This window comes from Myotis lucifugus, unplaced genomic scaffold (genome assembly GCF_000147115.1).
Source record: "Myotis lucifugus unplaced genomic scaffold, Myoluc2.0 scaffold_373, whole genome shotgun sequence".
Classification (NCBI taxonomy): Eukaryota; Metazoa; Chordata; class Mammalia; order Chiroptera; family Vespertilionidae; genus Myotis; species Myotis lucifugus.
The window spans coordinates 294,659-309,003 of NW_005871421.1; the positions used below are offsets into that span (position 1 = coordinate 294,659).

At 58.3% G+C, this 14,345-nt stretch overlaps 2 protein-coding genes across 5 annotated transcripts; one reads left to right on the top strand and one right to left on the bottom strand.

The window, feature by feature from the left end:
* Positions 1–2,035: 2,035 nt before the first annotated feature.
* MUS81 (MUS81 structure-specific endonuclease subunit) lies at positions 2,036–7,986 on the top strand. 3 transcript variants are annotated; one of them, XM_006101573.3, is made up of 16 exons: positions 2,036–2,391; positions 2,485–2,614; positions 2,858–2,940; positions 3,664–3,762; positions 3,878–3,946; positions 4,102–4,187; positions 4,751–4,891; positions 5,088–5,183; positions 5,271–5,392; positions 5,486–5,583; positions 6,146–6,262; positions 6,357–6,452; positions 6,633–6,761; positions 6,839–6,942; positions 7,451–7,534; positions 7,627–7,986. In XM_006101573.3, exons 1-16 carry the CDS (start codon positions 2,257–2,259, stop codon positions 7,691–7,693), a joined length of 1,656 nt encoding a protein of 551 aa, XP_006101635.1. In that variant the 5' UTR covers positions 2,036–2,256; the 3' UTR covers positions 7,694–7,986. The 3 variants fall into 3 exon arrangements, 2 of the variants coding, with proteins under 2 accessions (XP_006101635.1, XP_023620870.1); XR_002832343.1 differs by lacking the exon at positions 7,627–7,986 and having other exon boundaries at positions 6,357–6,518; positions 6,745–6,761; XM_023765102.1 differs by lacking the exon at positions 6,633–6,761.
* A 37-nt stretch (positions 7,987–8,023) lies between these two features.
* Positions 8,024–14,259, bottom strand: EFEMP2 (EGF containing fibulin extracellular matrix protein 2). Of its 2 annotated transcripts, none has more exons than XM_006101571.3 (10): positions 14,112–14,259; positions 13,838–13,886; positions 13,016–13,222; positions 12,312–12,434; positions 11,951–12,067; positions 11,669–11,788; positions 10,137–10,256; positions 9,925–10,051; positions 9,520–9,715; positions 8,024–8,699 (listed from the first exon to the last, which is right to left on the bottom strand). In XM_006101571.3, exons 1-10 carry the CDS (start codon positions 14,220–14,222, stop codon positions 8,538–8,540), a joined length of 1,332 nt encoding a protein of 443 aa, XP_006101633.1. In that variant the 5' UTR covers positions 14,223–14,259; the 3' UTR covers positions 8,024–8,537. The 2 variants fall into 2 exon arrangements, with proteins under 2 accessions (XP_006101633.1, XP_023620871.1); XM_023765103.1 differs by having other exon boundaries at positions 13,016–13,262; positions 14,112–14,232.
* Positions 14,260–14,345: the final 86 nt, after the last annotated feature.

Here is a 14,345-nt window from a genome sequence, read left to right on the forward strand (position 1 = left end):
CACCGTCCGCCGGCCACATTGCATACTGGGAAATGTAGTCCGAGAGAGGCGGTGCTATGGCACGGAGCGCGCGCCTATTGGTCGAGTTTCCCAGGAAACATGAACCGAGAAAGGTGTCGGCGCTCCTTAATAGTCCCGAAAATGAGCCCAGACTTACCGAATTTTGCGAAACGGTTTTTCTTAAGAACTATGTTGGTACTTTTAGGGTTCCTTGGTTTGAAAATTTTCAGTGAGTTACCATTTTCTTTTCTGAATTGAAGCAACTATTCATTGGCTTTGAATCCAGTCCTTGATCAAGGAGTATCGTCAAGTATAAGGTGTCTTCAATCTAATAAACATTCATTGGGCACTCTCCATGTGCAAGGACAGTCTTGTCTCCTGAGAAGACACCATATGCAACTTAAGCAAAATAAGAGGGAAAAATAAGGGAAAGACTACAAGGAAAATTTTATGAATAGCTTTGTTTTTGTTTTAAGTGTTTGGCAAATTCACGAGGCAATAAAAGGAGACGGGCAGGGGTTTGTGCATTCAATTCAAGGATTATGTGCCTTTTGCTAGACAGTCAACAGAGGAAATAGGTATTAAATCTTGTTCTCGAGTTGATAACCAGGAATATGATTAAACCTACAAAAATTGAGACAAGCTCTGCAGGAACATAAGCTTCACAAAAAAGAAACTGGGGCGGAGGCTCCGGAAGATTTTGTTGGCCTCGAACAATGACCCTGGCCTGTGTGCAGGCAGAGAAAACAGGGTCGCAAACGGGGAACTAGGACTACTGAAGTCTCAAGTGGAAGCCGGGTTTTCATTATCTGGGGATCAGTGCCCGGAGTGGGGTACCTCGCAGAGCATGCTGGGGGTTGTAGTCAGGGACTTTGCGCCGCACCGCCCACTAACCGAGCAACGCGGAGCCACAGGTGAAGGCCACTGCTCGACCCCCGACTCTTGCTAGCGACCCAGCCTGAAGAAGCTGGCTCCACCTTTTTTAAGCCTTGGAGTTTCCAAGAGCAACGGGGAGGGGAAGGGCGATACCGCAGTTACCCTGGAGACGCTCCCGCCCGCCCCTAGCCGCGGGATGCCCTAGATGTCCTTATTAGGACAAGAGACTAGAGGGGGCGGGACCAACCCTAAAGCTGGCTGGAGGCTCCATATAAGGCAGCGTCGGGAGGGAGGCGGGAATTCTGAGTCCGCTGGAGGAGTAGGGTCGCGGCTGGGCGGAGTCTGAAGAGGCGGCTGACCCGAGCCAGCACCTCGTGACTTCCGGTACTGCTGCTGGGGGCTGTTCCCACTCCCTGGCCGAGACCCTGGTGCTCCAACTCCTCGTGAATTTGCTAAACATTTAAAACAAGAACGTATTGTCTCTCCACATGGGACCTCTTTGCATAGATTTCATCTGAAACCTCACCGAGGGTCCAATGACTCGCATAACGTCAAAGTGTTTCCTTCCACCCATGTCTTGCTTCTTACCTGCTCCTCCAAATCTAACGACCTGCTGATCCCGGCCACCACCCCCTCACCTGCCAGGATGCCCAGCACCTCTTACTTGTTCCCCTTCTACTTGCCCTCTGTCCCCCTCCCACAGTCCTTTGGCCTTCCCTGCACGTCCTCGACTTCGCACCCCTGCCCCATTGCCCTGTGTCGTTTCCTCTACCCCAGCTCGGGATCACCATTTCCTCAGAGGGTCCTTCAGCTCCTACTGCGTTACTTTTGTGTCCTTATGCCCTGTACACCTTCCTAGACATCTCTATTGAAAACACACCTGCACCTGTTTGTCCCCCACCCCCCACCGGTCCTGCCCTTCCCAAACCCAGTTTCTTTCTCCAGCCTCCTGCGCTACGGTGAGGCTGAAACTGACAGCCTCAGGTTACTCGGTTAAGCGCCACCCCAGCCAGCCCTCCGGGCCGCAAGGGGGCGCTGTTTTCCCCATCGCCTGCACAAAGACCGCTCTAGAATCTGTAGAGGGAGAAGGGACGGGTTTAGGCTCCGGGGGCCGGGGTGGGGCGCGTCCAAAAGACTGAAGGGCCGGGGGGTGGGGGGGGAGGTGGCTGGAAGACCTTAGGGAGGGCACTGTAAGTCTCTGCAGTGCAGGGACGGGAGGGCAGCGGGAGGCTATTCTCTACTTAGTGACCCTCGTCGGACAGCGTGTTGGGAGAGGTCCCGCCCTCGCCCATCTGAGCCAGGTGTTCGAATCCTTTGTCTAGAACTGGTGGCGGCCCCGTCCCACCGACTTGAGGCGCCAAAGGACCAGCCTTGGGGCTCATGGCGGCGCCGGTCCGCTTGGGCCGGAAACGCCCGCTGCCGGTTTGCCCCAACCCGCTCTTTGTACGTTGGCTGACCGAGTGGCGGGACGAGGCAGCCAGCAGGGGGCGCCGCACACAATTCGTATTTCAAAAGGTGGGTCTCGGCCCGGCCTGATGGGGCAGGTGCTGGCGGGGCCAGACGACCAGGCCCGCCCTGACCCGCTACGGTACCCTGAACCCCCGCCAGGCGCTGCGCTCCCTCCGGCGTTACCCGCTTCCCCTGCGCAGCGGCAAAGAAGCTAAGATCCTACGGCATTTCGGAGACGGGCTCTGCCGGATGCTGGACCAGCGGCTGCAGCAGCACCGATCTTCGGGCGGTGAGCGCTGGAGGCAGGGGTCGGTGGTCCCCGGAGCCTCCCACAGTGCAGCCTTCGCAACCACCTGGCATACCTAACTCCCCGCTCCGGTGCCAGTTGCTGCTTGACGTTGGCCTAGTGGCTGGCTGGCTCAGAACCCACCGCTCTCAGCTACCGGACGAGCTGGCAGTGTCCCAAACCCTCCCACCTGCTGGATTTCTGGATTCCGTGGAGTCTGGGGTTGACTCTCTTCTGCTCCCGCAGGTGATCGTGCCCCAGATGCATCTGGAGCTAAGAGTCCAGCCCCGGAATGGCCACCTGCCGAAGTCCCGGAGGCTTCCATGCCAGTGAGGATGGGGGACGGGGAAGTGGGAGCACTCGGATGGAAGGAAGACGTGTAGCTCTCCCCACCAGTGATGCCTAGCCTTGGGCAAATGAGTGTCTTTCTGATACTTAGTTTTCTCATCTGTAGATGAGTATGTTGATTGATAATAGAGTCCGTTGGGAGAGTCCCATGATCAAGCTATTTAGGAGGCCACGCCCAGTAAATGGTGGGGGGTTGCTGTTACTGAGTTTTCTTGTGTTACCACCTCAGTCCTGCAGTGGGTGGTAGAACTGAGATTACACCACCTCCCCACAACCCTCTACTGCAGTGGTTCTCAACCTTGGCTGCACATTAGAATCACCTGGGAATCTTTTTAAAATCCCGATTTCTGGGCCCCATCCTCCAAAAATTCTGTTTCTTTGTTACTAATGTTGTGGCCCCACCCCATAACAAAGAAACAGAATTTCCGAAGGATGAGGCCCAGAAATCAGGATTTTAAAAAGATTCCCAGGTGATTCTAATGTGCAGCCAAGGCTGAGAACCACTGCTCTACTGTCTCATCCCAGCTTTGCAGGGGATCATCCCACCATCTGGCCTATGTTACAGATGTGGAACCGGAGAGGCAGCTGAGTGACTTATCCAGGGCCATGCTGAGATAAAACCTGGACCTCGGCCCAGCCAGGAATTAAGTCTGCAATGCATGGCTCTCTGGCTTTTGTGTTCAAAGCCCCTCTGTACCTTTCAGGTTCCATCCCAGCCCAAAGTGGGAAGCTCTAGCAGCTACTGGCCGGCTCGGCACTCAGGAGCACGAGCAGTACTGTTGCTGCTCTATAGAGAACACCTGGTGAGCGCCCGGCTGCACCCGGAGTCGGGAACCAAGGCAGTGGGGCGGGAGGCTCCTGGAGGAGACTGGTGCAGGCACCGAACCTCCTTTGGTTACACTTCTGCCTTGATTACAGGATCCTAGTGGCCACAGCTGCCTAACCAAGGAGGAGCTGCTGCAGAGGTGTGCCCAGGAGTTTCCTGGGGTGAGCACTAGGGGGGAAGGATGGGGCCCAGTGGCTCTGGATCTGACCCTGAGCCCGCCAGGGGCTGCCCTTCCTGGGAGAAGAAGTGGCATGGGGCACAGGGAGTTGGACACACGGCAGCACCAGGGGCTAAGGGTCTCCTCTTCTGTGGACAGGTGGCCCCTGGGAGGACTGGACCCTGGCCAGCCCTCCGCTCCCTTCTCCATAGGAACCTGGTCTACAGGACACACCAACCAGCCAGGTGGGGTCAACTACAGGCGGTGCAGGACCGAGTGGTGGGAGGGGGATCGTGCATGATGTTCTGAGTGGGGCCTGCAGTCACCTAGCAATTCCTAGGTCTCATAATGTTGAAGTTGGGGGAGGCCTTACCTCCAGAAGCCCCACTGGGGGGGTGGGGGGCAGGAGGGTCTGAGAGACCAAGCAGGGAGGGTGAGGTGCCACAGGTTACTGGACAAGCAGAAAGGCTTTGCTGAGAACGTAGCATTTGACGGGTCTTAGAATTCAGAGGGTAGAGATGCAGGGAAGGCATTCCAGGGAGGAGGGAACAACATAAACAAAGTTGGGAGGAAGGAAAGTCTGAGACGTGCATTGCAGACTTGACCTGAGAAATGGCCCTGGGCAGGTCCAGAGGAAGCTGATCTGAGGGGCAAGAACACAGCCCGGGGTGTTGGGGGTGGAAGCCACTGGACTTATTTGTGCAGGTTGCCCAGGGCGTGGTGAGACCAGCTAGCCGGCCGCAGGCGGGAGAGCCTGCCAGGTATGAGTGAAGAAGGGAGATCTGTGTTTGTCTCCTCCGCCTACCAGGTACTCACTGACCCCGCAGGGTCTGGAGCTGGCCCAGAAGCTGGCAGAGTCAGAGGGCCTGAGCTCACTGAATGTGCGCACTGGGCCAGAGGAGCCCTCTGGGGAGGAGCCAGAAGTGCCAGGATCGGCCTCAGCTGAGCTGTGAGGAAGGGGGCAGGGAGAGGGGGGATGGGAAGAAAAGGGAAGCAGGAGGAGACCCAGAAATGAGGCCAACACCCCACCCCTGTCCCCATCGCCTACAGCTGAGCTGTGGCTGCACCACTTCCACTGGGTTTGGAGGGAAACTGCCTTGGCACTGAGGTTCTGGCCTCACACAACAACCCCCTCCTCCCTGTAGTGGCGCCAGTGAAGGCAGTGTCCAGCAGCCACCGCTGGAGCTGAGGCCTGGAGAGTACAGGGTGCTATTGTGTGTGGACGTTGGCGAGGCCAAGGGGTGAGTGAGGTGGGGGAAGTGAGGGAGGGGGTGCCGGGGGCTGTCACTGGCCTGCCCTGACCTAAGCCTCCCACCTTGCAATTCCAGGGCCGGACACAGGCCCGAGCTGCTCCGCCAGCTGCAGCGGCTGCACGTGACCCACATGGTGCGCAAACTGCATGTTGGGGACTTCGTGTGGGTGGCACAGGAGACCAGGCCCAGAGACCCATGTAAGGGGTGTGGACAGTAAGGGGGTTGTCAGAGGCAGGGCCTGGTGGGTGGGGGGACATGAGCCAATGGGACCCTTCTTGGCCTCTCGGCAGCAAGACCTGGGGAACTAGTCCTGGACCACATCGTGGAGCGCAAGCGGCTGGATGACCTGTGTAGCAGCATCATCGATGGCCGCTTCCGGGAACAGAAGGTTCCTTTACCAGCCTCACAGAACCCACTACTTCCTGCCTGCTCTGGGGTTTCCTCAGCCACGAGGAATCCAGGGGCAACTCCTGGGGAGTCTCAAGGAAGAGTTCCCACAACTCCAGCCATACCCCATTAGAGCTGCCCCTCGGGCCCCTCCAGGGGCACAGCAGGTGCACAGGTGTCTGGCTGGGTTGAGGAGCATATTAAAGACCCCTGGAGTGTCCACCCTTCAGTCTGGCATAACAAGGCCCTAAGTTCCAGAAGTGGAACCGCTGTTTCTCAGTACTGGCTCCTGGGCTGATCCCATAATTAGAGAGACCACGTACGGGCTGAGGGAGGCTTGAAGAATGGGCATCATTAAAGGTGGTGGACAGGCTTTCCATGCAAGAGTAACAGCATGAACAAAGGTGTGGAGGTCACTCTGGGACAAGTAGAAAGACTAGGGAGGACAAGAAGATGAACGGGTGGGATCAGGGTTCCATGGGGATGTTGAGTGACATGATGGGGGGCCCAGCATAGGGGCATCCAGGCCTTACATTCCCTCCCCCCCCCCCCTGCTTCCCCAGTTCAGGCTAAAGCGCTGCGGCCTGGGGCGCCGAGTATACCTCGTGGAGGAGCATGGCTCAGTGCACAACCTCAGCCTTCCCGAGAGCACGCTGCTGCAGGCCGTCACCAACACTCAGGTGAGCTCGGAGGGCAGGGCCAGACTAGCAAGGGACCCTGTGGCCTGTGGCTCGGGCCAGGAGCCCCCTCCCTCTGCTGGGTCCTCTTCCCCAGGTCATCGATGGCTTCTTCGTGAAGCGCACAGCAGACATTAAGGAGTCAGCTGCCTACCTGGCCCTCTTGACACGGGGCCTGGAGAGACTCTACCAGGTGAGCAGGTGCATGTGTCTGCACTGGTCCCTTTCCTGGGCCCTGTGCTCCCTCCAGGACAGCAAGGTGAGTGAGATCCCCGTTTCTCCGGTTGGCCCACTGGGGCCTAGGATTCGGCAAGGACTGGCTGGGGGGTTTTCCCTAGAGCTCTGGCCTGGCCTCAGTCCCCTCTCCCCTCAGGGCCACACCCTCCACAGTCGCCCCTGGGGAACCTCAGGGGACCCCGAATCAGCATCTGGGCCCTCCCCAAATCCTCTCTGCTCACTCCTCACCTTCAATGACTTCAACGCAGGAGCCATCAAAAACAAGGTACTGCCTCTGCCCAGATCCTCCTCAATGTGGTCCAGCCCCAGATGACCCCTAATACAGTCCTCCCCTGACCCCAGGCCCAGTCTGTGAGGGAGGTTTTCGCCCGGCAGCTGATGCAGGTTCGGGGAGTGAGTGGGGAGAAGGCAGCAGCCCTGGTGGATCGGTACAGCACCCCTGCCAGGTAGGCCTCCACAGAGCCCCTTGGGGTGCACTGCCCCTGCCCCCCAGCATGGATTTCAGCTCAGCCAATGCTTTGTGGAGGGTTTGGTTCTGTGAGGGCTGTACAGGCCCCGAGATGGACAGATTCAGCCGAACCTTGGGGAGGTTGAGTAGTAAGGAAGACAGTGCCAGGCAGGACCAGACAGTATCTCAGGTGTTGGGGGAGCCCACAAGAGGGAGGTTTCATTCCACCTGGTGTAGCAGAGAAGGCACCTTGGGCTGCCGGGGGGGCGGGGGGGGGGCGCAGGGCAGGGGCTGGGCCACGAAAACTGGGCCAAGAACTTGGAGAACAGGGAGGGAGGGTGAGTGGGATGGAGCAGAGCTTTGAATGCCAGGTTCAGGAAGTACGAAGTGGTTCTGACTCCTTGAGCCAGTGCAGACCCCTTCCTACCTGTCTCCCATGACTTTGGCCCAAGCTGCTCAGATGGGCCAGCCGTCAGCCATTGTCAAATGCTCCACCCCATCTCCAGCCTACTGGCCGCCTATGATGCCTGTGCCACCCCCAAGGAACAGGAGATGCTGCTGAGCACCATCAAGTGTGGGCAACTGCAAAGGTGAGGCAAGGGGCTGAACCTGGAGGGAATGACTGGGGCCGAAGGTGCTGCGGCCCAGGACCTGACCCTCGTTAGCCTCTCTCTTCGTGCAGGAATCTGGGACCCGCTCTGAGCAGGACCTTGTCCCAGCTCTACTGCAGCTACAGCCCCTTGACCTGAGCTGGGCCAGGAGACGGACCCCAGCACCCATCATCTAGGCTAGCCAGCCTTTAACCAGCACCTTAGGGCTTCAATAAAAACCTAAGTGTTTGCAGCTTTATGTGCTACGGAGATGGCAGGCCCCAGGGCCTCGTGAAATATCCAGGTGGTTTTAACTGAGCTCCTCAGGGCCTGGAGTTTCCTGGGGGAGCACTGAGACTCGCAGGGAGATGGAGTCGGTGAGCTGCTGCAACTTTGAATCTAGTTTATGTCATCAGACGATCCCTGATCAAATAAAATTTCCTTCGATAAAAGGTTCTGTAGCTTGGAAAAGAAAAGTTTAAAAAGCACTAACAGTCAAATCGCCTCATTTTATGGATTGGAAAACTGAGTCCCAGGGAGCTACTAGGGTTTGTCCAATTGCTAGTTTGAGGCCAAGGTCGGATTGAAACCAGGGCCTCCTGGCACTGCCGAGAACAGGGTTTCGCAGGCTCCCTGCAAACCAGCCAAGCCCACATTTCTGCTGGGGCCTAGAGTCTGCAGCCTCGTTACTGCCTCCCTTTTCAGGGTGATTCTGATGCCCGTGGTACACAGACCAATCCCAGCCCTGGGGACACAGCTCCCAACTTCTGCCAAAGCGGTCCCCTCAGCCTGAGCCAACCCCCGCCTCCCACAAGCCTGGCCCTTCCCCAGTCGGGTTCACTAGTGTTACCCGCCCTCTCAGCCACCAGGACTCCTCTTTCTCCCTTTATTGCCTCTCTCTCTACCCTTCACACAGCATCTTCCCTTTTAGCAGAACACGGTCATCCCTGAGCCCCGGCTTCTTGGCTACAGGGACCTCCCCGCTGAGGGCTCGCCCCACTCCTCAGAAGGTGTAGGCCCCCACGAAGACGGTGAGTCTCAGTACAGAGCTGGCCCGGTAGCTCATGAGGGAGTTCATGGTGACCATCTCGAGGTCCAGCACATACTCCCGGGGGCCCGTCACGGGCCGGGCGAGGACCAGCATGGCGCTGACATTGTTGATTTGCTGCAGGGCACAGTGGGTGGGGGGACATGTAGATTGCATCAACCTTCGTGCCAGGACCCTCCACCAGCATCACCTCCCTGCCCCGTGTCTTGCACCCACAACCAGTTGTCTGTGAAGTGGGGAGAGAGCCCTGGCCAGGCTGTGGTCCCAGGCTGTCATCAGGCTCCATGACACCCTTGACATCTCATCCCCTGCACCCAGGCTCCTGCCCGCAGAAATCTCACTGGTGCTCTTCCCGCCCTTTCCAGCTAGTTCTTCTGTCTAACCAGGGTCAACTGTAGCTCAGGGCCAGGTGTGAGACTTCGGGGAGTGGCGAGGCCTTTGGTGACCTGGAGCAAGTGTCTCTCCTTCAAAGCTTTCAATTTCAGAAAGAAAACAAGGACGGATACCGGACAAACCTGTGCGCCCTCTCACTACTCACCCCTGGACCCCTCCCTCCTAACAGCTCCACCGGCAGGGCTGATCCTCTGACCCCAGGCCACCGCCCCAACCCCATCTCTCCGGCCCAGCTCCCCCGGCTTGTCCTTCATGGACTCTGCCTGTAACCTCGGAAGTCCTCTCATGTCAGTCACTTGTTCTAAGGGTGAAGAAACTGGGGCCAGATACGAAACTCAAACCCCAGTGTGTCCTTAGAAGTACATTTAACAATCTAGTTTGTTCCAAGGGAATTACAACACCCCTACCTTTCTACAGAAATTCCGCCTCCCGGGGGTGGGGTATGGTGGCATAACCGAATCTCCCATTTAAGGTTTCCTGGAATTCAATTTCGGATTATGCATGCCATTTGAGGGGTAGGGGCAGAGGTAGGGGAAAGCCTTACCCTAATGTAGAAGTCCCCCTGCGAGTTTCCAGCACGGATCTGAAAGGCATTGTAGGCGCCGGGGTAGACGGAGGTCGCTTGGATCTGGAACACGTCGGCGGGCACGCTCCGCTCCGAGGTGATACTCATGTAGCGGTGCACGATGGAGGAGGGCTGCTCCCGGCACAGGGGGTTGGAGGCTGGGCAGAGGCAGCGACTAGGGCCCACGGGAAGGGGATACGAATGAGGTCCTAGTCCATTCCCCGAATTTGGCCCACCCCCAAAATTAGTGCGCATGGTTGTCCTGAAGGACTGCAACTCCCATCAGCCCCCGGGGCACTTGCCAGCCCCAATAGCGGCCAGCCAGCTGCAGAGCCCAATGGGAGTTGCACTGTGTGTGGAGGGGGTGGCCTCCAGTTGACTCACTTGTCGGACACCTGCACATAGGGCTCCACGCAGCGGTTGGTGTCCACACAGCGGTAGCCCCCATAGAAGTTGACACAGGTTTGGGCCTCAGAGCACTGGTGTGCACCGGACTCACACTCGTCAATGTCTGTGCCAGGGGAGAGGGGCTGGAACCTGGACATCAGGCCACTAACCCCTGACAGCACCCTGCCCACCACCTGGGCAACCTGTACCTTGGCAGAGGCGCGTGGCCAGCAGCTGGTAGCCCTGTGGGCAGTGGCAGGAGAAGCGGCCCGGCTCGTTGACGCAGCGGTACTGGCAGAGGTAACTAGAGTAGCTGCACTCATCAATATCTGCGGGAGGAGAGGGAGGAGGGCTCTGGATCAGAGCAATCCTCTCAATTCAGCCCCATAAACGTTTACAGAGAGAGCGCAGCCCCACGTTAGGTCCAGTGTGGGAAGACAGGGGGATGAGACAGCCATGCAAGCACAGCAGGGGTGCAGAGAATTCAAAGAAGGGTCTGCCCAGACCGCCCAGCTCGCGGACGGTAAGAGGAAACTAAATGAAAGCACTAGAGGCTTGGTTTTATTCCTACTGAGTTTTGGAAACCTCAATTTCCCTGTCAATAAAACGAGTGAGTTAGACTAGCTGAGCCTTGAGGGCCCAGTCGGCTCTGGTTCCCAATTCCTGCAACCCACAACCAGCCCACAGCCACCTCCTGCCACTGTGACCTGCACAGGCAGGAGCCAGGTTTTCTACTCGGGTTTCCCTGATGCTGCCTAGCCCTGAGCCAGGGACCAACGGGGCCTTACTGGGCAGTAAAGCATCATATAAACAGGGTATGTGGCCAGTTGACATGGAATGAGAAGTCGGGTGGAGACCTGGCCCCATCTCCTCCTAATCGTATGATCTTGGGCAAGTCACTTAGCCCCTTTGTTGAAGGACTTTATGCTTATGCTTTTCTTGTAAGCCTCTCAACAAACCTTGAAGGAGATAATGTCTTCATTTTGCAGAGAAAGGAAAAAAATTATACTTACCTTATAGGATTGCTGGCAGGATTAAATAAAATCAAGTACATAAGGAAAGTTCAGGGAACTTTCCCTGCACAGGGAAAGTTCTGGATAAATGGGATTCACTTTAAAGTGTTGCTGCTTGGGACTTGATGAAGCCTGTCATTTTCCCACTTAGTTCTCAAGACAACCCATTTTACAGATGAATAAATGGGTTTAGAGAGAAGAGTGACTTGTCGCTCTATCCACTGAGCCAAACCGGTTTCGGCTGCTGGCAGGATTAAATAAAGTCAAGTATATAAGGGAAGTGCCCCGCACAGGGAAAGTTCTGGATAAATGGCATTCACTTTAAAGTGTTGCTGCTTGGGACTTGATGAAGCCTGTCATTTTCCCACTTAGTTCTCAAGACAACCCATTTTACAGATGAATAAATGGGTTTAGAGAGAAGAGTGACTTGTCATAATGCTGGATTCCGATGCAAGTCAGCCTGACGACAAGGGAGGAGGCCACTTACACCCTTGCTCAGCCTGCCCCCTGACCTGACTGCTCCCCTCTGTGCCTTCCCTACCAGGCTGGGAGTCGTGGTGGGCAGGTCTGCAGGAGCCCTGCAATGCAACCAGCTGGGGGCGGAGTATTTAGCAGGTACGTGGGTGCAGCATGAACGGGACATGGAGGCCTCAAGTGGAGGACCGTGTGCAGGAGGCTCAGCATGACGCAGGGGCGGATGGAGGAACACCGGGGGGTGGGGCTCTCACCACTGCAGGAGAAGCCGTCCCGGTGCAGCTCGTAGCCCTGATGGCAGCGACACAGGAAGGTCCCATAGGAGTTGAAACAGCGCTGCTCACATGGAGCCCCCATGTCACATTCATTCACATCTAGGGGTGCCAGAAAAATGGAAGGAGTGAAAGCCAAGGAGCAACCCAGAGCCCCCATTTCACCTGTTCACCTGGTCTGGTCAGGAAGGGAGCTAGCTCCCCACCCCACATCACCCTGCCAGGACCCAAAGCCTGGCCCAGCCCGGCCCAGCCCAGCCTCACCCACACAGGAGCGGTTGTTGGGCCCCAGTTGGAAGCCTGGCTCGCACTGGCAGCGGAAGGAGCCAGGCAAGTTCACGCAGCGGTGCTGGCAGTAGCGGTAGCGGCACTCGTCTATATCTGGGATGGAGGGCAGAGGGCAGAAGTCAGGTGGGACTCAAGCTGGCTGGGAGTTAAAGCCTCACCACCCACAGTCTTGTCTGGGCCAGATCAGGCAGGACTCACACATACACCCATCATGTGCTGTGTCTGGTGACAGAGGTGGCAGGGGCCTGGGGGTGGGTTGGGATGGGGATCAGGTGCTAGGGCGAGAGCCAGGCCAGGGGCACAGAGCAGAAACTAGCCAGGCCGCTCCTGGACTCACCCACACATTCAGGCCCAATCTTGCGGTAGCCGTCAGGGCAGGTGCACTGGTAGGAGCCGGGCAGGTTGTGGCAGTCCTGGCTGGGGCGGCAGTCGTGCAGGCCCTGGGCACACTCGTCCACGTCTGCAGGAGACACCACTCAGCCCCTGCCTGGGAGCCCCTGCACCACCCTCATGACAGACACCACAACGTTGGAGGACACACAGGCCAGGAACCACTCACATGGCACCTGGGTGATGTACCCCAAAACAGGAACACATGGATTAGACCCTCCCAACAGCCCGCCAGCCTGGGAGCCAGCAGGAAAGGCACCCCTAACCTGAGAGCCCGTGCCAGGGAAGCACAGGAAACAAGGCCCTGTCCGTGCTCCTAGGAGCACTGATGCCAGGGCCTTCCTCCAAGGCCCATGGTGCCCAGGGATGGGGCCAGATCGGAAAGGGGGTAAGGGGACAGAGGCTACGAGGCAGAGCACTTGCACTGTGTCTGCAGCAGTGGAGGGGAGGGTCCCGCAGGCTGGCTAGGGTAGAGGGACAGGAGCTGGGGCCATCTGTGGCAGACCCCACACAAAGTGAGGGTCCGGGTGTTGTTCCAGGGACTCTGAGGAGGCTTTTGAGCAAGGGAGGAACAAGAGGTCTGAGTTGTTAAGACGAGTGACAGACACTTGGTAGGAGGACTGGAGGCCTCCGTGCCAGGGTGACTCTTACCCACACAGCTCTCTTGCTCATCAGGCTCGTAGCCTGGTGGGCAGGGGTTGGGGTGTTGAGCAGGGGGCACTGGCGGCGGTGGCCCCTCGCCATGCAGGTCGTTGATGACGGCAGCTGAGCGGGGCAGGCACAAGTAGCCCCCATAGTGGTTGATGCATTTCATTTCCCCCTTGCAGGCCTCGGGGATGGTCAGGCACTCGTTGACATCTGCAGAGAGGGGCCTGCTGGGCACAGCCAGCTTCCTGGGCTGGCCGTGGAGGGGGTGGGAGGCAACAGCCGAGCTTGGCCTTCTCTAAGCTGTGTGACCCCAGCAGGGCCTTCCCTCTCCACTCAACACGCTAAGGCTGCCTGCCCAGGACCCCTCCCCAGGGCCTGCCAGGGCTGATGGGGTGGCTGTTCCCACAGTCACCTCCATTCTCTTGTCCCTAAGAGAGTTGATCCCTCCCCAAAGCTCTGGCCCTGGCTCAGCCCAAGAGTGAGGTGCCAGCCTCCTTACCCACCCCCACAGACACTGCCCTCCGGGGACATGGGGCACAGCTGAGTAGGAGAGTGCTTCCAGAAGGTGCTCCTCAGGGCAGCGCCCTGTTGCTCTCCTGCTAACTGAGAGGTGGGGGCAGGGTGTCCTGGGTTTCCCTGAGAAGGAGGGGCCTGGATGGCTTCCCCACCCCTAGCTGAGCTGGCCCCCAAAGAACCAGAGCTGGCCTCGGCAGAACAGAGCTGGGCAGCGGACAGGCCACTGGCCTTCTGCTGCAGCTCTTGGAGCTGGGGTTGCAAACCCTTTCCTGGTTCCTGGGGGTGGGTCGGTCCCCGAGGCACACTCACCCCGGCAGTGCTGGCTGTCAGGGTCCCACTCATAGCCATCTGTGCATTCCTACAAGGGGACCAGCGTGGCCAGTGTTCATCCCCTGTCCCCTCCACTGACCAGGCCAAGGTCAGGGTCCTGAGCCTGGCCACCCTCCCGGGACTGCTCCAAACAATGGCCCCGGCTGCTCCACCAACCAGGGGAGAGGAGGATCTTCCCCAACAGCAGCCCCCCAGGATCCTGGTCTGTGTCCCTGCCCATCCCATCCCAGGCCAGTGGCCCCACGGTCCCCACCGTGTAGCTGTCGGGCTCCTCCGAATCCTGCGGAGACGCTGCCCCCAAGAGCAGCAGCAGCAGCGCCCAGAGCAGCAGAGAGCCGGGGAGCAGGGAGGCGAAGGGGAGCATCCTGGGCGGAGGAGGCGGGCAGGGTCAGCGCCTCTGCCCGGCGCCGCCGCCTTCCCACTTGGGACCGCACGTAGGACCCCGCGCTTCCCCGAGGAAGGGAACTCCTCCGCAGCCGACCCCTTC

Coding starts and splice junctions, on each gene's coding strand:
- MUS81 (XM_006101573.3), top strand. CDS start 2,257: ATGGCGGCGCCGGTCCGCTTGGGCCGGAAACGCCCGCTGCCGGTTTGC. Junction 6,453..6,632: donor GCCTGGAGAGACTCTACCAG/GTGAGCAGGTGC, acceptor CTCTCCCCTCAG/GGCCACACCCTCCACAGTCG. Junction 6,762..6,838: donor CAGGAGCCATCAAAAACAAG/GTACTGCCTCTG, acceptor CCCTGACCCCAG/GCCCAGTCTGTGAGGGAGGT.
- EFEMP2 (XM_006101571.3), bottom strand. CDS start 14,222: ATGCTCCCCTTCGCCTCCCTGCTCCCCGGCTCTCTGCTGCTCTGGGCG. Junction 13,887..14,111: donor AGGAGCCCGACAGCTACACG/GTGGGGACCGTG, acceptor GTCCCCTTGTAG/GAATGCACAGATGGCTATGA. Junction 11,789..11,950: donor CAACAACCGCTCCTGTGTGG/GTGAGGCTGGGC, acceptor TGGCACCCCTAG/ATGTGAATGAATGTGACATG.